General features: G+C 39.4%; 1 protein-coding gene across 2 annotated transcripts in view; it reads right to left on the bottom strand.

The window, feature by feature from the left end:
• The window catches only part of HPGD (15-hydroxyprostaglandin dehydrogenase), a 29,516-nt gene extending 9,329 nt beyond the window's left edge, over positions 1–20,187 (bottom strand). The window contains exons 1-4 of one of the 2 annotated variants that reach the window (XM_024750532.1): positions 19,843–20,187; positions 19,447–19,570; positions 16,214–16,320; positions 8,301–8,397 (exon numbers count right to left, since the gene is read on the bottom strand). In XM_024750532.1, the coding sequence (XP_024606300.1) occupies positions 8,301–8,397; positions 16,214–16,320; positions 19,447–19,570; positions 19,843–19,935 (421 nt within the window). In that variant the 5' untranslated portion in view covers positions 19,936–20,187. The remainder of the gene's footprint in view (positions 1–8,300; positions 8,398–16,213; positions 16,321–19,446; positions 19,571–19,842) is intronic. The other variant, XM_024750530.1, reaches the window with a different exon arrangement.
• Positions 20,188–21,637: the final 1,450 nt, after the last annotated feature.

The following is a 21,637-nucleotide window of genomic DNA, read 5'->3' as shown; positions in this document are numbered from 1 at the left end:
CCTCACCCTCACTAGCATCTCCTACTCCTCGACCAGACCCACAAAGAGGCTGGGGGCCCAAGAGCCCATCCTGCTCCTCTCTGCTTTTCTATGTGCACTCTTTCCTTAGGTGACCTTATCCCCTCCTATGGATGAAATTCATTCTGTCCATGTCTTCTTCATTCTCATTCTCTCTCTCTCTCTCTCTCTCTCTCTCTCACACACACACACACACACACACACACACACACATAATTTTCAAATTTAAATTCCAGATGTCCAGCCAAGATCTCTGTCTTGAGATGGGAAATTTAGTTTTCTTCCCTTAAAATACAGTGTGTGCTAATTCAAAAGGTTTTATAGGAGTGAATTCATTTTAGAAATATGTGTTTGGTACCAAATAAGTGCCAAATATAATGAAAATATGTTTTAAATAGTTAGTTGAAATGTATAAAACCAAGGGGAGGATCACCATTTGGCCAGAATGTTATTTCTTATACTACTTAACCATTTTAAAATGTCCTTTTAATTGAATTGGTCGAGACAGATTATAGCACAGTAGTTTGGATTTTGGGTGCCAGACTGGCTGATCTCAAATCTTGAATCCACCACAATGAGCTCTGTTACCTTTGGAGGGGTTACTGCTGCCTACCATGGTGTTTTTCCTCTGTGAAATAGAGTAGTAATAGTAGCTATTCTGAGTCCTGAATGAGCTAATTTACATAAAATACTTAAAACTGTGCCTGACACATAAAAAGCATTACTATTTGCCATTATCTTTATATAGATGTAATCATTTTTCCTAAAGATGAAACATCTCAAGTCTTATTTATTGTTTTATTTACCTGTTTATCCACATCGTACCTTTTTATGAAAATGTGTCTTTTGCACTAAAATGCCACAAATCTGGTTACAGCATCCTAACTGGGTTTGGTTTCTGAACCTTGGCAAACTGTGGACTCTCGCTAATCCTAATTCAAAAGTATTACAGAAGTGCATCCATTTAAGAACTATGTATTTAGTTACTTTAAATACAAAGGATATTGATGTAGTATTTTAAATCTGCTCTATTGAGAGCCCCTGGCACAGGGCTAGGGTAGAGCTTTGATATCTGACCATCCAGATCACCCCGTCTGACTTCACAGGGAGTTCTGCCAGGATAGTGACTACAGGCCCAGTTGTTGGAATTAATTTGGATTTTTAAAAATCTTGCAAATTAATTCCCATATGCACAGCAACATGATTTTGTCTTCATGTTAAAGGATTTAAGAATAACACAACAAAGGACTGAGACCATGAGAGAACAGTCTCTAAAAAAATGTCATTTTGTTTGATGTGGGGAATCCTTAATTGTGCTTAAAAATGGATGCCTTATATTTAAAAAGTTAAGAATAGATTTTCAATACTTATTTATTCTGGGCCCAGCACTCTGCAAGTTTACTTAAAGAATTGTGAAATGGCTCTCTCCAAAATACAATACGTGTAATTTAGTTGCAGGTTTATGTCCGTCCTAACTGTAGATTAAGAAAAATAATATCAACAGAGGGAGAAAGTCTACCCACGAAACAGAGAAATATTTTCTACAGCCACTCAGGATAATAACACCAAATGGCACCGACTGATGGGATAATTATGAAAAAAATTTTAAATACTTGAAAATGACACATGTAATTATAGAACAAATAAAGAAGGCATTTGGAAAAGTAAAATATCATTTCCCTTTCCACATTAGTTCCTCTATCTTTAATATTCTTTCTACCTGTATTTACAAAAGATAACTTTAATATCTACATTTCACAGGAGGTAAATCGCTCAAAAAGTTTTTGTGCAAAAAACTGAAATCTGCTCGGATGGCAGTTGTACTGAATCCTTAAACATATTTTCATTTAAATGGATAGAAACTAGGTAAGATAGACTATACAGAAGTGCTAAAGAAATTCAACTTAGGAAAGGAAATTGAGAATCTAAGGATACTGATCTTTGCATGATAAAAACTTGAGTTCAGCAGCTGTGCTAAAAAGCAGGGGTCGAAATTCCTCACATTTTCCTTAAAATCAAAAAAGAAACGGTCTACCCATCTTTCTGTGGTTAACCAGCACTTCTCTAATAAGGGAAAAAAAGAGAACTGGTGAGAATCCGTTTATCTATGTTTGTGCAGAAAGTGGACCAAAGTAACTGGTGGACTTCCTTATTAGATGCGTTTCCACACAGCAGAACACCTTATCTGATGCTGCTTTTTCTCCCCAGTCACATGCTTGCCGATAACAAATTATGTCTTAAAGTATGACCTGACATAAAAAGTGGGATAAACTTCCACAGAACGACTACATCTTTCTACCTTCCAGAAAGGTAACCCCAGCAGCACTTTCCAGGGATTGTTAATTCTCAGAAAGTTGTCCCTAAGGTCCCATCACAATCCCCCTTCCTAAAAGTTCAGTTATCCCCTAGGCTGTGATCAGAGGAAACCAAGATGAGCTTTCTCAGCCACTCAGAGAATGTCCCTGTGCAAACTAGAGGCTGGTTCCTCAAAGAGTGGGTCAAGGATCAGCATCAGAATTGCGGGATCCACCCCAGACTTACTGAGTCAGAAGAATCTGCCTCTAAACAGAGCCCGCAGGTAATGTCTCTCATGTTGAATTCTAGAAGAATATTCATTTTCTTAATAGTCTTTATGGCTAGGAAACCCTACATCTTTTATCCATTCCTCAAAAGGCCAATTTATAAATATTTAGCCTTTCCTACTGATTCCTTTTAGTATGTGTCTTCTTAATAATTTTAAGCCATAAGACAGCAAAACGGACACCACGAAGACTTTCGCTGGTACTAAGCGAGGGAGGTGGCCCACGTACTCAGAGCCGTTGACATCTGACCAGTTAAGATCCAAATAATGCAGACTCAGCCACTGTACGATATACACTAAAATAGAGCAACATACAATTGCTTTTATTACTACTGCTAATCGTCACCACCTTTCCCACGTACGCAGCTTGTTTGAGATGAGTGGTTCCACTGTAAATTGGAGATAATTAAACAGACTTCTACTGTAGGGATTTGTAAAAGTTCAATGTGATATCACAGAGCCAATAGTTTATCACAGTGCCTGGAACTTGGCACTTGCTAAATATGTTACTCCCTCTTCTTTAAAGCAAAAATAGTTGCAGAGGGTTGTACCACGTGATTACCTGAAATTTCTGGCCTGCTGTGACATTCCAGTCCAGCTGCTCTTCAGGTCATGTGAGTTCTAAAGCCTTGTACCTCTCATCGTGCTTCTGTTTCACCTATGCCACGCTGATACTGCCATGTTGACGAAACACTGACGTATAGCTCTTGGGGTAGAAACTTTGCCAGTTACTTTCATAGCCCCATTTCCCTTCTGTCCACGTTTAACACGTTTGGTTAACTTGAATGTGTTATTTAAAGTGGTAACTTGAGCTCTTCTACTGTAACACAAAGTAATTACATAGTTGTCGATACAACTTAGAGCTCAAGTGAGTATGTCACTGGGCTGGGTTTAAGACATGCTAAACAAGTTCTAAGATTTTCAGGTATTTTCTTGAGACTCTAATGTTTTCAATTCAGAGCAGATACAACCTTCGTGGTGTCACTCACCAAATGCTACTGAGTGACTTATTTTTGAGGCATAGCAAACACCAAGACCTCAGTAGCTGAGCAGGGTTGGTGGGCAGACTCTTTCTGTGATGACTACTCTTCCTTTCCCACTAAGTATAGAAGCAGCATACTCGACTCCTATGGGATGCCTCATGGGAGCAGAGCTGTTTATCTGCTTTAAACCAGACTTCACTCTTCTCTCTTGTTCAACTTTTTCTTGTTTGACAGTTAAGGATGGATGTGGTAAAATGAGTGCAGGTTTATATATTATATTTATAGACAAAAACTTGTACAGAAGAATCTATATGGTTAACAGAGGTTGGAACAACTTCCAGGGCTTCCAGGGACAAGCACACCCTTCCCTCAATACACCGAGGAATCACTCTCCCCCGTAACTACTCCTCTGTTTGTTAAACTTATTAATTGCATCTGATACTCGGTCTGCGTCAGCGGTTGTTACTCATTAACTTCTCTGCCGAAACCAGTGTGTCAACTTGAGGTTTTACTATGACACTAAATGATTCCACTGGATCTGTGCAAGAGATCACGGGATGGACTCTGGTTGGGTTGAATATTACCCACCATTCCTTCAACAGAGTGAGCAGTAGGGGGAAAAGAGGGAAAGTCTGTAAGGAAGGAATATTTGGAAAACACAGAGGAAGCAAGCATGAGCTGTCTTCCTACAGATTTGTCAATTATACCTCATATAAGCTGAGGACTCAAAAAAAAAGAAAAAGAATTACTTCGACTCCAGTAACCCCTCAAAGATGTTTTTGGTCATCTGACCTCTGCCGACATGCTCCAACTTCAAGGGAACAAAATTGTTGATATTATTTCTGAGGAAAGTATGAGGATGTGAGACGTCTACATTTATCTTCTGCTACTATTACAAAATCCTGTATTTTTATCAAACTGATCTCATTATGGGAAGAACAGAAGCTCTTGGTGAGCGGATAAAATTCAAGACAATACATTTTAATTCTCTTTCTGAGATGAGGACACCTCAGTGACAAAGCCCAGGGTCAGAGGAGGGGTAGCAGGGGCTGTCTGGATTGGCCAGAGGCAACAAGGAAATGGTGTAGATGCCACAAGTATGGAGGACGGGCATTAAGAAGGTACCCAATCAAGTATAATGGACAGAGACGAACTACTGAACCACGATCAACAGAGTTACCCTGCCTGTTGGGAGAAATATCAGAGGGAGAACCACTTTGCTTTTTTTGTTTCTTTGTTTTTTTAAAAAGTAACTTTATTGGAGTATAATTGCTTTACAATGTTGTGTTAGTTTTTGCTGTATAACAAAGTGAATCAGCTATAAGTATACATATATCCCCCTATCCCCTCCCTCCTGCGTCTCCTCCCACCCTCCCTATCCCACCCCTCTAGGTGGTCACAAAGCACTGAGCTGATCTCCCTGTGCTATGCGACTGCTTCCCACTAGCCATGCATTTTGCATTTGGTAGTGTATTTGTGTCAGTACTACTCCACTTTAGACTGTTCTGCTATTCACTAGACTGTAAGAGTGTCAGAAAGGTAATTCAAAGCCAAAGTGGTCTCCTCATTGAATTTATATCCATTCATTGTTTTATCTGCACGATTAGAGAAGGATCCACACAGGGTTCCCAGTACTGGCTCTGAGATAGGTTAAGAGGAAAATTCACACCCAGGATGGGTACTGTGACAAAGCAAGCTCTTAGCCAAGAAAGCCAAGTGGACATCTAATTGTAATCCCTAAATTACTCTTCTCTATGGCATGTTTTGACTTGTGATGTTGGTAAGCTCCCCAAATGGTTCCAGGGCTTTACTCTGTGTGTGTCAAATGGGGCAATAGCTTAAGCTTTCGCTGAAGGTTTAATAAATAGTCCTGAGATTCAAGTAGTGCCCAGGAGGCCTGAAGATACTAGCACATCGCATTGGCTTAATCAAGTTACAGGAATTCAGTTTCTCTTTCTTCATAATTAGGCTAAGATAGACACAGAAAGAGACAGAGACGGACAGATTCATAGATAGAAGAGAGAGAAAATCAAGTGGTTAAGAGTAGGGGATCGCGTATCAGGCTGCTAGCATGAGAACTGCAGCTCCCCCGCTTCCCTGCATGTAAGCTTGTGCAAGAAACCTACACTACCCAGGCTAGGTTCCCTTATCTGCAAGATGAAGGTTATAGAATCTACTTCACTGTGGTGTTGAGAGTATTAAATGAGAGAACACATACGCAGTGTTTAAAAGAGTATCATGCAAACAGTGAGCGCTCAGTGAAAGCTAATTGTTACTATATATTTAAATATTTTTATTGGATAAAAGGCAGTACTACCCTGCATTTCTCTATTCATGCTCTTTGGGGCAAGTAAGCCTCTTCCGGTACAGAGGCTCTCCCAGAGAGTCCTATATTGATTCAACCCCGAGGCCTTCTCTCTTTCCTGAGATTGAAACCAGTGCCTCCAGTGATACAAGGTCAAGAGTCTCTGATGTTCATGGTTCTGCAGTGTCACTAGCCCCCTTAACTTTAAGAGAGAATTCATGGAATTATGTCTTAATCACCACCCTAGGTTCTTTTGTACATTTATATTTGTATTAACCTATTAAATATTTCTTCTTAATTCTCCAATCATTTATATATTTTTCTTATGATTTCATTTCAAAATAGTGTAGATTTAGCCGTGACAATTTGCCTTTTGGGTTCCAGCCTCTGAGAATCCAAACTTCAGCCCTCTCTGGGGCTGAATATCTCTTTTAAGTATTGCCCATGCTTTCATCTTTTATTGTACTCTTGGACTTGAAATGTTATAATTTATAAGTAGATGACATGTTAGGAAAAATAACCAGATTACCCTGAACCATTTATAGAACCAGGGCTATAATAACTCTAGGGATGGGATTTTTGTCTTGAAGCAACTCAAAATGAGATGCGGGTTTATTTTTGAGAACTTCTGAAGAGGGAGATGTCTAAGTTTCCACTCGTGCTAAGTTCACAGTGGTTTAAAGACCATCTGACAATGATTCCTGGAGGAATGAGAAAAACGCTGAGCCTCAGACACTAGTGTGGTCACCTGACTCCCCCAGTGCTACTGCAGCCAGGAGGTGGAGGACAGGATGGGGGGTGGGGGGCAAGGAACACCGATTCTGCAATTACCACAATAACTGAAACCAACCCAATGACTGAAGAAAGTCTCACTGTTTTTTGGACACGAATAGTTTAGACTTGCTGTCAATATTGGTCAGTGTTCTAAAATTTCATGATTTCACTTTAACTATTCAAGACCCATTAATGATTTTTTCCTAGAATTTTCAAAGTAAAGTCTTTCTGCTCCAAAAGTTCCTGCCAAAGGTTTATAGCTAATACGGAGTAAGACGACATCGGCTGATCGTAAATCACACTGCCCTGAATAAAACACATTTTGGATTGCCCTTTGTGGCAAGGATGATCAGCTCTCCTCTGACATCCACCTTTAGACACACAGCTAGACTACATTTCCCAGACTCCCTGTTGTCAGGTGAGCCATGAGGTCAAAGCCTATAGGAATGTGAACAGAGTGAGGTTTGCCATTGCAGGGCTGGGATTTAGAAGAGGAACCACACCTCCTCAGGGTTCTCTTGCTCTTTCTGTAGGAGAGAAAGGAGTCCCCCAGTGCCAGCGTAACCCTGGAAGCTCCACGCTGAAGAGCTTCTGCCAGCCTGGTTTCCCAAAAGACTGCGTACAGAAGAGATTCCCTTGCCCTGGGCGGATATATGAGTGAGGAATAAGCTTACGCTATGTTTAAACCATTACACCTTTGGGTCTATTTATTATTGCAGTTTAGCACTGAAGGGAGGTGGAATATGCCACCCCAAAGTATGTCACATGGGCATAAGGGTGAATTTGAGCTAAAGGCACTTGTAAAACAGCAGATGCAAAGGAGCACTTTAATCTCCCTTTTCTTCCTGAAAGCAGGACACAGAATCCCATGTAAAAGATGCTGTCCCGGTACCAGGAGAAAAGAAACCTTATCGCTGGAGATAGGAGTCAAGGCCAAGAGACATCTGTACAGACGTTGTTAAAATAACTTTATCTTTCTTTAGTCTCCCCATATATTTTAGTTACTTTCCCCCAGTTGCCTTGCTTTGTTCAACCTAGTTTATAAACAGCGAGGCCTTGCCATTTCTTTGGGTCTTCATTTTCCTGTGGGGACTCTCATGGACGTGTGAAAACCTGTACGCTTTGCCCTTGTTGATCCATCTTATGTCAATTTCATTCTCAGGCTGGGCCAGAGAGGCTGAGAAAGTAGAGATCAAGTCTGGCTTCCCCTACAGTTTATCCCAACTAACTATATATGCCATATTTTAAAATGAGGCATGCTTACTAAAATCACACAGGACTAGAGATACCTTAACTTTGTTTTAGTCCTTTTTAGTCTATCAAAGGTGCTTTTACATGTTTTACTGCTTAGGAATCTCACAGTAACCTTTGACAAATAGCAACTCTAGGAAAATATCTATACATTTTTTTAAAATAGTACTGCAGAAAGAGAAAGTCACAATTTAAGATAATAGGAATAAACTTAGAGTTTGAACTTCTGATATCATATAACAGAAAATTCCATAGAACCAGTAAAAAAAAAAAAGTAAACCAAGTTTCAATTTCAAACCTGAGTTGATAATAAATACACTTTGAAGAGTTACTTTTGTGGTCCCAATTACCAGTAAGAAATCATTATTAACATGATAATTGTCCTTACCTGCTAAAGAGGACATATTAATAATGATGCCACCTTCACCTCCATTTTGCTTGCTCATGTAATCCAAACCCAGGTAGGTTCCACTGATGACAGAAACCTAGTCCAGGGGCAGAAATGGGAAAAGCAACAGAGCTATTATACTCTGTTAAAGAGTATAGCTCTGATAAATAGCTATTATACTTTATCATACTTTATCATATGGTCACACACCACAGTTTTTATTGCTATCCCAGACACCGAGGGAGACTCCTGCACATGTTATCAATGAAAGGTTTTGAAGTGGCTGTGTTTTTTTCCAAACGCACTGACTGGATTCTCTTTTATTTGCCTAAACTTGTAGAGCTCATCACATCTCTGCAAAACTTCACTTAGTTGCCTGATCTGAGATTTTATGATAAAGGTTATATTCCAAGTGTCTTGTTACTTTCACTAATCCTCAGCATCTTCAAGAATTCTGTACATTCTTTTTCTTTTCTAAATACTGGATACAAAATGTATTCACCCTTCTTAGCACATGGTTCTCTTGTCCAACTATTCTACATCCATCTGCTCTGTTTCATTCTCTTGGATCTTGGAATATGTAATAGTGGATACCCTTGATTTCCTACACAGTTTTGATTTCCTTCTTCTATTTTGCATTCGTGTCTACTTCTTCTGCATGTAATACAGAGGAAGGTGATCTCCCCTGTTTTAGTGCAGAGAGTGATTAATCTATTTCAATCACAGAAATCCCATTCCCCTTGCCCGTGACTGGTTTAGGAGCCAAATGTGACCATTTCTGGCGAGACCTGAGAAGCAGTCCGCTGGAGGTGGAGTCTGGGCTGGGGAGGGTGATGGCAGAGGACTCTGCGGAGAAAATTGTCATCGCTCTTAAGAAAACCAGGAAGAAATGATTGCGTTACTCCTTTCTCATTGCTTCATATGGGGGCGATGGCTGGAATGAAGTTATATTGATAGCATCTTTAAGAGGAAACCACCATGATGGCTGGCAGACGGGAATGAGATCTGGGAGCTGCAGCGTCAAGCCATCCTGAACTCTGTGTCGTATGAGATCACATAGCCGTTGTACCCAGTTTGAGCAAAAGGGATTTCTGTTCCTTGGACATATGGTCTTCAGTAATGAAATCACTTAATTTTGTTCATCACTCCTGCAGCTGTCCTTTCGAAAGCTTACTCTGCTTTGCTACTCACATCCAGGTATAGGCACCTTTTCGGTTTTATCCTAACATTTAAGAATTAACCACTGTCAAAATCAACTTGTGACATGAAACGTATTTGAAACCTTGCATTCCCTTTTAGATTTAAGAACTCCTCTCCCTTCCAACTCAGACTTTTGAAAGGTGAAATTTTGCTTTTGACATCTTAATTCCTATGTCTCTCATTCTTTATAGCACTGCAAAGAAAATGATACAACAGATAATGAGATAATGAGTCTGAACCTGAGGGTATATATTGGTGGTTACCTTCTTCTTATTTTAAAAAGTCCTTTTGGAGTCTTTTTGACAAGGATCCAGAGTTGCCTCTCTACCTAACAGTAGTTCTAGCACAAAAAAAAGTAAGCTGAAGATTCTATTCACTTAAGCCATGCATCAGTTTGATATTAAGTAGGCTTAGGGAGAATGAGTAAAACCTGCACATGATTCCCTTTAAAAAGGAAAAACAAAACATTAATGGCTTATATAAGAAGGAAAAGAATGTAGATGGCTGAAATTACTGAAGTCAGTTAAATTCTGTGTGTTTCTGCCCAAGTCTCCAGCATGTCTGAACAGAATTTCTGTTTATGTGTATTGGCGCTACGCTTTTATTCTCAGGTATTTACAGCTTTGCTGACACCTGCTTTTGTGTTTTCAACATCTACAAGATGCAGCCAGATAGAAAATTTGGGAATGTTTTTAATTTTTTTTAAAAGCCAGGTTTATTTCCTGGTTTTTGATGGAGAAGGCAAAGGATTATCTTGCCATCCATTATCAGGTTAAGAACTGAGTAACTTTTCAAATAAAAGGCTTCTTAGGATAAACCTGCAAGACAAAGCCTAAGGTTTTAGCTATACATATAAGAAATTTTCACCTCTTTTCCTTTACTTTGACAACCTCTTCCATATCCCAGATCATATATTAATGGAATTGTTAGAAAAACACAGAATAAAAATGTTTCCTAAATATATTTGTGGCCTTTTGGCAATGTTTATACATTGTATAGATTGGGCCATTGTAATATCCAGGGAAAAAAAGAAAACAAAAATTACAGATATGTTCTCGCTACAGATACAAAAAAAAAGCTGGAATCTATAGCATTATTTTAGTCCATTTTGTAAAGGTATTAAAATTTTTTATTTGACTCTCAAACAAAAAAGAGGAAAATCCAAAGTCTACTTTTACTTAGTGAGGATAAATGAAAATTCAGTTATTGACAAAGTGATATAATTAACACATGCTTACTCAACATTTTTAGTTACGAAGAGACAGTTTTTATATGTAATACTGAAATTGTATAGTATTCCAAATGTTAACATACTTTTTTTTTTTTAACAAGTTAAAGCATTCTATAACTTAAAACCACTCTCATGAATTCCTCTATCCTGGAAATAATTCTCTAGTAATACAGATAAATGGATAAATGAACGTGTTTAACTCCTCTTATTAGGCATAATTTCTTCCTATTATACACACATATATGTATATATGCTTCTATAACATTTGTGTGTATGTGTGTGCGTGTGTGTGTGTATCCACTACGGAATTTTCCTAATCTGTCATTTCCTTTATTTAATTTCCCTCCAGTCTGCAGTTGCTTTTAGTTTATTTATGGTTCTTGTGCTACACTGTAATTAAAGCAATTTTTTAAAAGATTCTGTCATCTAAATCATGAAACTCTGCCTTTCAGGTTTCTTGTTTTTTTCTCCAGCCAGTTCTCAAGGGATACTAATATAGATGATCATTTTTTTCCTGAAACCTTTTCTCATCTTTTATTCTTCCATGTTCAATCTTGTAAAATTTCTGCGTATTTAGGGGGTAGATGTGATTGTCTTCCCCCTCGCAGAAGCTACTTAGAAAATTTAGCAAGCTTTCCCTAACTATAACATTTCAATGGGATCTTTAGATATGGCAGAGTAGTAGTAACAGAAAGTAGTTACTAATTTAAGGTGTAATCAACACCCTGGGAGCCAAGAAAAAGGAGTACACTTGACAACACTGTTTCTGTCCATTTCCTCAACTCTTCATTAGAGACAGTATAGAGCAGAGGGACCCACCTCGTTTAGAAATGAGATAGTGCGAATGAAGAAAATGTAGGTTTTTAGTCTCTGGACGAGAAATGCAATTTTTTGAGTGACTGCTATGTAGTAGCACCGTGCTGGATGCTTCATACAAATTATGGTTTATTGACACTTAACCAACCTTAGAGGTAAGAGGATTACCTTCATCCTTTCACAAACTGGGAAATTCAAGATCAGAGACATGAAATAAAAGTTCATGAATTTTAAATTCAGGTCTGAAGCAAATCTTTTTTAAAATCCCCAACAATAGCCATCTATTTTGTTTAATTTTTATTTGAATATACTAAAGGCGTCAATATAAGTTAGTCATATGTCCAAATTAGGTTGGAAGTCCCATCTGAGAGGGAATGAATTATTTAGGTTTATTAAAGCTTCAAAAAGTAAAATAAATACATTACCAAATGGCCTTATCAATATTCAGAGTTAAGTCTACCTCTGCCCAATGGCCAGACCAACCTTTGAGAGTTATACAAAGACTCATTCTTTCCTGAACATTCCCTGTGAGCCTGAGCAGCTATAAATAAGGCAGCTGTGGCTGACGCACAGAGGAGCCTAGTGGAAACAAAAGACTGGGAAGAGGTTTACTGTATCTCTTGTGTGGGAAGAGCAGTGGGAGCTGCTGGCTGAAGAACAAAGAAAGGGCAAGTTTGCTAAGGAGTAAAAGTGGAAGGACATATATACTGTTTGTCGTACACTGTTTGCAACACTGATGCGTTAGGAAACCATCCAAACATTGTACTGAAACACAAAAATGAATATCCACGTATGCAAAATATCATAGAATAGCAGTTTATTTTTCTAATACACTTTAATTGAACATCTGTGTATGCAAAACGACAATTTTCTGCCTTCAGAGAACTTACAGTAGAGTAGCATAAGTTATACATGTATAGAAATAATTCTAATAAAATTTAAAAACTGACATGCCTTATAAGGATGGTATAAACTATGTTGTATAAAATTTCAGAAGAGGGAAAGATAAATGGTGAGGTCCTTTAAGCCGTTACTCTCTGACATGGACAAGAACATGGAAAAATATGCAAAAGACCACACAGGGAATTGTACAAGGAGGTAAATTACATCCAGAGCAGAGTTGAAGAAAATTATTATACAAACCACACACAAATATTTGCATTATACTAACAGAGATAATCAAGTTATAAGGATAATGATTGGTCAGACTCTAATCTACTTTTGCAATGGGTGTTGTAAGTAGGAGGGGAAGTAATTTGTTTTTAAGTTATATATGGGTAACAAAGGTTATAGCTTGTTCTTTTTATGTAATATTAAATAAATGTCATCAGTCCCTGGAGTTAAGCTAAGGAGTGGCCTTTGTCAGCAGAGTTCAAAGAAAAATAAAGGCCAGCTCCAGGAGGGTGAGTTGTAACCAAACAGGGCGAATAAAATTCCCGTCTTGCAGAATTTTCTATTTGCAGATAATGCAGGAACTTTCCACATTGGAGCAGGTGTTTATTCACCTGTATATTTATTATATTAAAGCAAACATGCCCTGTCTGCTGGATGAAGATAGATAATTCGAATCCTATTACCTCTGAGACAATCTCTTCACTATTTTCATGTTTCATTATATTAACTCTAATCACTGCACATGTTTTCTGACAGCTGATTTCTCAGAAGAAAGGCACAGTAGGTGCCCATTATGAATGCACTGAATATAGGAACTTTATACCCTAGGGACCTCTATCTATAAAATATCTGTAGTTTTACTGATGAAACTACAAATAGTAGTGATGTTCTAGGGAGAGAGCTGCTGTGTGATTTGTGCTTTTTCATTAGCATAGCTTGATTAAAAAAGAAGTCTTGTCACTTTATGTGGTTTTGGAGAGAGGCATAAGTTTATAAAAACATGTTTTTAAAAATTCCTGCAGTTTCCAATTGGTTGCATATTCCAAAAAAAATTATTTCAAATCTGGCAACCAAAGGATGTAATGAAGTATGGTTCATAAGTCAGGGATAACCACCAAAGACTGTGTATAAAACGTATGGTTTTCTTACCAGCTGAAGAAAATTAAAGTGATCCAATGGAATTTAAGATAAGAATGGAAAAAGAACATAAACAAAGAAAATTTAGTGAACATAAAGTATGAACTAAAGTGGAAGGAATAAGTCCTAATAGAAGAGTAAAAATAAATATGAGTGACCTAAATTCACAAATATAAAAAGCATTTGTTTCTAGATGTGATTTGAAAACTAAGATCTCACATTATACTGTTAGCAAGACACAAAATTCACATAAAAGGTTACTTTCATTTTCAAAATAAAGAAATAGAAAAAGATACGCCTAGGTAAATGTGAATCAAAAGAAAACATAAGGTACCGATATTATTTCTGGAAATATAAAACAAATTAAAAATCACAGGTTGCAAGTGGGGCTACAACTTTAAAAAATCAAAGATCAGTAAATTATAATCACCAGCCATTTATGTAGCATTCACACTGACAGAATGACTGAAAGAGGTAGGCAAGTTGACGTTTGTCATTTGAGATATGACTACATGCTATTCAGAAACGGACAGATCAAGGGAGATAGAAGTAAGCAAAGGAATAGCTGACAGCCAAACCAAATAGAAATATTTTAAGAAAAGAAAATTAGGGCTTCCCTGGTGGCGCAGCGGTTGAGCGTCTGCCTGCCAATGCAGGGCACACGGGTTCGAGCCCTGGTCTGGGGGGATCCCACGTGCCGTGGAGCAGCTGTGCCCGTGGGCCACAACTACTGAGCCTGCGCGTCTGGAGCCTGTGCTCCGCAGCGAGAGAGGCCGCAGCGGTGAGAGGCCTGCACACCGCGATGAAGAGTGGCCCCCGCTTGCCACAACTGGAGAGGGCCCTCGCGCAGAGACGAAGACCCAACACAGCAAAAATTAATTAATTAATAAACTCCTACCCCTAACATCTTCTTTAAAAAAAAAAAAATTATAAGCTCTTATCATTTATAACAGAGAGACACAAATATAAAATTAAATTAGGTATTAACTAAGCAAATTCAATGGTATCTTAGACATGGATATACCATGACAAAGTAAGATTTAGCCAAGAGATGTAAGTATGGTTCACAGTATGAAAATGTTTCGTTTTATTTCACTACATTATTAGTCTAAAGTAGAAGAAAATCATAGAATTAACTCAGGAACAGCAGTTGTCATGTCTCTAAACACACACACACACACACACACACACACACACACATACACACACACTACACCAGAAAGATTTTGAGGGACACTTGACAAATAGGTTTTAAAGTTATTTTGAACTATAATGATATCCAGGAACACTTGACACAAATTTTAGAAAGAACTGGAAGGAGAGTGTTTGTACTTTAAAATCGTACCTTTTGTTCTGGGTCAAAGGACTTTAGGCACCTGTCAAGCTTGTACCTTATCAAAGTGGTACTCACAGATTCAGCTTTCTTGTGAGTTAGGGTAATTCTCATTACTCCTATCAAGTTATTACAGTTAAGTCATTACTCATGAGAATGTCAATTCAAGTCAAACATTTATTGACAAAGTACTATCTTCAAGATACTGTGTTGATTACTGAGAGAAGAACAAAGAAAAACATCACATGGTTCCTGTTTTTAAGGAGTTGGATGTGGTGAAGTAGGGACCACTCCCTGTGCATTTATACACACACAGCTGCCCCTCTGTACTTTACATGTGCCTGCTTTGCCAGACTAGTAAGAAAGACCTTACCAAAAACAGGGTGACCCCATGCCCCGCCCAGCTCTGACATTTGGCTTCAGCTAAAGTTTGTTACTAAACCCCAATGTCTTATGTCAAGTCTGTTTATAAAATAAGATAATCAGCAAGCTTATGATACAATGAATAAGACAAATTTTATTTCCTTATTCTACATGTTTACAATTCAAGGAAGAGCTAAATAATCATCAAACATTGTGGGAATTACACACACTCATGCACACACACACACCGGCATTCAGGATAAAAATCTTAATAATTACAGAGTCCAGCGGTCACTTTAGCCTTGTTGTCTGTTATAGTCCTGGAATTAAGATTTACTTTTTAAGTACATAAATTAAGCCAGGGGTTAGAAATTTTTTTTTCTATAAAGAGTCAGATGGTAAACATTTCAGTCATTGCACATCATAGGGCCTCTGTCACAATTATTTGATTCTACCACGGTAGCATGAAAGTAGCCAGAGATAACATGTAAATAAACGACCTTGGCTGTGTTCCAATGAAACTTTATATAGACACTGAAATTTGAATTTGGTATATTCATATATTTCTTGTTTTTCTTCTTTTTCTTATTTTTTAAACTGTTAAAACATGTAAAGCCCATTTTTAGCTTGCAGGTCACAAAAACAGGTGGCAGGCTCATTTGGCCTGAGGGCCGTAGTTTGCCAACTCCTAAGTTATACAGTAAACGTTGTTTTTTTCTGATATCTCCTTTTAATATTTTAAGACAGATTTATTTTCATAATTGAAAACCTCAAATGTCTTCCTATTTGTAAAAGGAAATGTTTTTTTCCCCAGCTTTTTATAACTTCCCTTTTTCTACATTGTAGGTCATTGTATTGTTTCCATGAAAAAATCCTTTTTTCCTTTTAAAGCATTTTGTTAAGTAATTGTAGACCATGAACATGGCTAAGACGGCTTACCAAATTAATTTGCAGAGTTTTTTCCCAGTTTTTCTCATTATTCACTCCAGCATTATTCACCAAAATGTCCAGTTTTCCAAAGTGGTCTACAACTTTCCTAAAAGTATCTAATAAGAAAAAAAGAAAAAAGACATCATAGATACGTTCTTATTTTGCACAGACACATTTATGACAGTCTGTGCCCTGAAATGAGGTTTTAATTCATCCACGCTTCTCGTGAAGGTTACACTCTTAGACGGTGACTTCCTGCCTTGCTTCTCAAGTGTGGTTTGTGAGCCAGCAGCATCAATCAGTATTACCTGGGAACCTGCTAGAAATGCAGAATCTGCGGCCACCACAGACCTATGGAATCGGAATCTTAACCGTAATAAGATCCACAGATGATTTGTATGCACATTAAAGTTCTGTAAGCAGTATCAGTGCTGTAAAGTTTAGAGAACTGAGCACCCTATGCTAAGAGCTCTTAGAAGTCAGTCTGGGCAGCCAGCATCTCTGTCCCTAAGAAGTCACGGAAGCTCTGTGGCTTAGACTATGACAAGCATCCCTTTAAAAATAAGCCATATTTTCTTCATAAAGTGTCATATTAAACAGTTACATATCCAGATCCATTATGATCATTTCAGTGCCTTTGGATATCCTAGTAAGTCTGTTTTTCATTCAGATGGTTTTATTTGATTATTGTAACTTCGATGTTTGCCTTTTCTTTTTCTATTTTGACAGCTTTGTATTGCAAGTTTGTATAACAACTGTGTTCAACTAAGGTCAAGTCTGCATAGATTCTGAGGTTTGAAGGTCCCTCATTACGTTGTCCAACCACATTTCCAGTCCTTGCCAACCCTCCTTGACCAGTTAAAATTAGGCTTTACCCCTTGGTATTGAGAAACATTATTTCTCAAAGTAGCCTTTTACATAGTTCTATTGTTTCCCTGGGCCTTTTACCACTGGTTCTAGTTCTATTACTTGAAACTATAGATAACAATTGTGATTATTCTTCCAAATGATAGAAATGTGTTCTCGGGTCTTGGGTCCAACATGAGTTCCTTGAAAAAAATAGATCCGCACAAACTTTATACTGATTGAAATAAAATTAAAGAATTATGAACAACCACCAAACATATTGAAGACGGCATGGACTAATTTGCCAAATGGATAAATTACTATGCAAGTTAGCTGCCAAAAATATTGCCAAGACTTTCTAATATGTACCCTTTACAGTACCTTTTACTGTACTGGAATGGAAAACAACAAAATATATAAAAACTGTTCATTTTTTCAAAGAATCTTTAAAATGCTTCTTAAGATCTCAAATTGATTCCAGAAAGGGTCCTCCAGTAGAAAAGGTCTAAGGAATATTATTATTGTTAATTTTTGCATTTTCATCTTAAATATATTCTACTCTTCAGAACTCCACATCCACCTTACAGGAAATTAGGTTGTCAAATATGGACGTCTGCTTGCTTCTTTACTTTTCTTTCCTCTTTTGGTGTCCACTGTATTCCTTATACTCTGCCCTTACTGGTGTATAACACACCAAATTATACATCGGTGTATTCTTCTTTATAACACACCACTGAATTTTGGGCTCAAGCAACTTACAGTCTATTAGTAACTCTTGCTGACATTTATATGCTGTGGTACTCTTTGTAATTTGCCTAAACTCTTCAGGTTGCATTTTTCATCTGTAAGTCATCTCCAAGAACTTTTTCACCTCTGTATTTTTATGATTTCAATGAAGTCTCTTTGGCCACATGTCTAAGCAGTTTTAAAAGTTGTAGGCAGCATTAAATCCTGACACTGGAAGAGCCAATGCCATGTTCTCCTAAACTGCAAATAAACGCTGATGTCCAGACAACATGTGGATTTCTCACGACCAACATGCCTTCTGCTGGTCACTCATTATGTGTCTGGTTTCCTCCTTCACAATCACTTATCCTTAAGGAATGTGTTTACAGTCAAGGTACTAATTTTAAATACTGGGAAGCAAAACAATTAAGGTTAAATGTCACCTGTGAAACTACATAAATTCAGACAGAAATAGCTTTCAGATGATCTATAGGGAATCTGTTCCCTATTCCATCAGCATGGCTGTTGGGATTTGACACGACTTTATCCCTGATGAAAACTATCCTGTGCAATCAGCAAAACTTTATCCTCCAGCAACTAGCACTATGTTTACAGGTCTCTTCTACTCGTGCTTGTAATCCATGTTATAGGTCTTTATAACATTTTCGGATTTTAATTATATAATTTCCTTCAAAACAGTTTCCCTGAACAGCAGTTGGTTTCCTTCTAACATAGAGCTCCATTTTCACTCTCTCACAGAACAGCCCAACATTTTCGAAAAAACACACATCCACGTTAAGAACAGAAGTACCAGAGTGACTTTTATGAAGATATTTTTGGTCCCTTGACTAAAGACGTGCCTAATAATTTACTTAGTCTTTCAAAAAAACTTTGTGAAATACAAATATTTTATTTTCCCCCAGAAAAACATGTATGTTTTTCATATAGATCTGTTGGGCTTCTATATGACCAAATCTGTTAATTGTCTACACCAATTGGGTCCCTGATATTTCACAACTAGATTGGTCTATTTTAAGTGAGTAGACGGAAACAGGAAAGCATGGAGGAAAGTCTGGTAGAAACTTTTCTTCTGCAATTCTAAGACTACAGCACAGCTATTATTGTTTTTAAAATATCATTTCATAGGGGAAACACCAGAGAGAGCATGTGGTTAAAAGTATCCAGTACGTCTGTGATGACAACCCTTGACCTTTCATTCTAGTACGTTCCAAAGGGAAACACTGCCACATTTGATTGTCATTGGACTCTGTGTCTTCCAGCTTTCTGGGAGAAGTTGTTTGCCATACTCGCCTAGCCTACGTTGTCTTTCCCAGTTCCATCTGCAAGTTCAATCATTTAATAATTACTGTAGCAGCACCGTCTTGGAATACACCAAGGAATCTTGATTACATTCTGTGCGGACAAAGGACTAAAATAAAAGGATTTCTCAAGCATGCTTGGCTTTTCTTGCTCCTTAGCTTTTAGGGCTACTGAGACGTCAGAGGAAACGTAACAGTCCCAGCTATCTCTTGCAGCTCAGAGGTAGCTGCTCTCCAGGAGATAGCCGGCCGCCCGCCCGCCCCAGGCTGGATCTCTGGCCGGGAGTTGCCTTCTTGTTGCTGCTTACTCAAGGTACGCTCTGCGTGGATGGATGGATTCCCCGCCCTTACCTCTTAGTTGTTCCTGATCGGCCACATCGCACTGGATGAAGAGAGTCTTCTGAGGTTCAAACTGCTCATCCAGGGCAGCTTTACACTTTAAACCTGCTTCACGATTCCAATCGACAAGCGCTACCTACAGACAAGAGGAGAGGAATCGAGATCCTGCGCGGCTCTTGAAATAGACCAACAATAAAGAGACCACAGGACGCTCCTCTTTTGGACCTGAGATGGGGCAGTTTACAGTTCGGGATCTCTCCCGGAGCGTTCGAGGTCCGCTCGAGCGCGCCAGCCTGGGCAGCTCTGGAGACTGCACGGCGGGCACCGGGGGCTCAGCCTCGGTCGCTCCTCCCATCCCCCGGGGCCCCGGGCCGACGAGGTTCGCGCCGTGCGCCCTGCCTCGCTTACCTTGGCGCCCTTGAGCAGCAGCGCCTCGGCGGAGGCTCGGCCGATGCCCTGGGCTGCGCCGGTCACCAGCGCCACTTTGCCGTTCACGTGCATGTCGCCGCCTGCGCGCGGTGGGCGAGCTCGGCGTCTCCGCGCGGCCGCGGCTTTTAAGGACCCTGCGCGCTCGCGTGCTGCCCGTCCGCGTTCTCCTGCCAGTGGGCGGGGATGAAGCTGTCAAGCAGCGCCGGGCACCCACGATTGTGTCACCTGGCCCTGAGCGCTCCGGCTCCGCGATCTTTGTCTTCCTGACTCGCAGCCAAGCCCAGATCAGAGCCTCCCCTCTGCCTGTGGCTGCCTGACTGGCGGTGGGAGGCACCAAGCAGAAAGGGTGCTCCCCAAGAAGTGTTCCCTTCAGTGCGCTGAAGACCACCCCACAAAAGAAGGGTGGAGGAGAGGCTTGAGAGCCTGGATTCCTCCTCTGCGCCCAGGTCCTCCTCTCTCCTCCCCCACCCCCCACCCCAAAGAAAAATAAAACCGGGAAAAAAAAAAACCCACAAATAAACCCAGCAAACAGTAAAGCACAATTTTAGGGCTGTTGCTTTTTTGTCTAAGTTTTTGTCTGAATTCCCATCTCCTGGACATTGGGGTGGGGATGGAGGGAGCAGAGGTCACGAACACCGTTGTGGGTTTTTTGGGGTTTTTGTTTTTCTTTCTTAATTGTGTTTTGGACAAACCTGTATAGATATTGGAGATGAAAGGTGCACTGTGCTCGGAACAGAAACCCCTGGATCCTATCATTTCAAGGCTGGAACTCTTGAATCTTGGAAATAGGAGTCTTATTGGCACTTACGTTTCAGATCAGTATCAATCCTGGGTCATCCGGAGAGTGCCCAGCAAGAATTGTCATCACTGACTGCACGGGACTCCCAGACTCGCTGTCACCCTGGTGGCGTGCTGGTTCAATGGTATGCTTGCTGGTTGAGTCATACTAGCTCTGGAGGCTCTGAGTTAAGTATGGGACGGAGGTTCCTGGTCCTCCAGGAACTTGAGCTTGAGCTGTGAACTGAGATGCATTCAGCCGGGAATATGCAGCTGACCTAGTCTGTCTGTCTGTCTGTCTTTCTCTCTCACCTGCAGGCTTCAATTCTAATTCTGTAAGCTTAATACCTGCTTGGCATTTATTTTCATGATCAAAGAAATTTAAGCACCTGGGGAGGTGGGGGTCAGGCAGAAAGCTTACACAGCAGAATGAATCCTTTGTGTACTTCTTCATCACCGGCAGACGAGGTGACTGACAGGGCAGGAATGTTTGGGGAGGTTGTGTGAAACGTATGTTGTCAGTAAATCACTGAAACAAGTCTTCACGTTGAAAGAGAACAGCAGAGGATTCAAACAAACATAGGAAACCGAAGAAAACCCAACACCTCAAGGGGCACGCACAGAACATAGAAGGAGAAAAGGAACTGTTTTTCTTTATCAAGAAAGAACACCTTAAGAGCCAGAGAAGGAGCCTCTGGAGTGACCCAGGGACATGTTGGGAAAGCAAAGTGTTGCAGCACATATGGGGAAAGGAGTTTCAAGAATAAAGGAGTTGTTACTAACACAAAGTACTCTGATAAGTGCAGGGAAGGAAGGATGAAGAAATACTTTGAATTTTTCCAGACAGTAGCCAACGTCAGTAAGTTTAGATGGCACAGAAACCAAATGGCTGAAATTTAAGGAAAACAATGTCTGATGAGAAGATGAATATTGCAGAGGCTCCAGACCAACATGATATGGAAAGCAGTAGATTGGACAGTAGTTGGAAAGATTAGTA

The sequence above is a fragment of the Neophocaena asiaeorientalis genome, unplaced genomic scaffold (genome assembly GCF_003031525.2).
Source record: "Neophocaena asiaeorientalis asiaeorientalis breed wild unplaced genomic scaffold, Neophocaena_asiaeorientalis_V1.1 scaffold180, whole genome shotgun sequence".
NCBI lineage: Eukaryota > Metazoa > Chordata > Mammalia > Artiodactyla > Phocoenidae > Neophocaena > Neophocaena asiaeorientalis.
The sequence above is the reverse complement of the archived record's forward strand: the minus strand, read 5'-3'. Positions and strand labels throughout refer to the sequence as shown.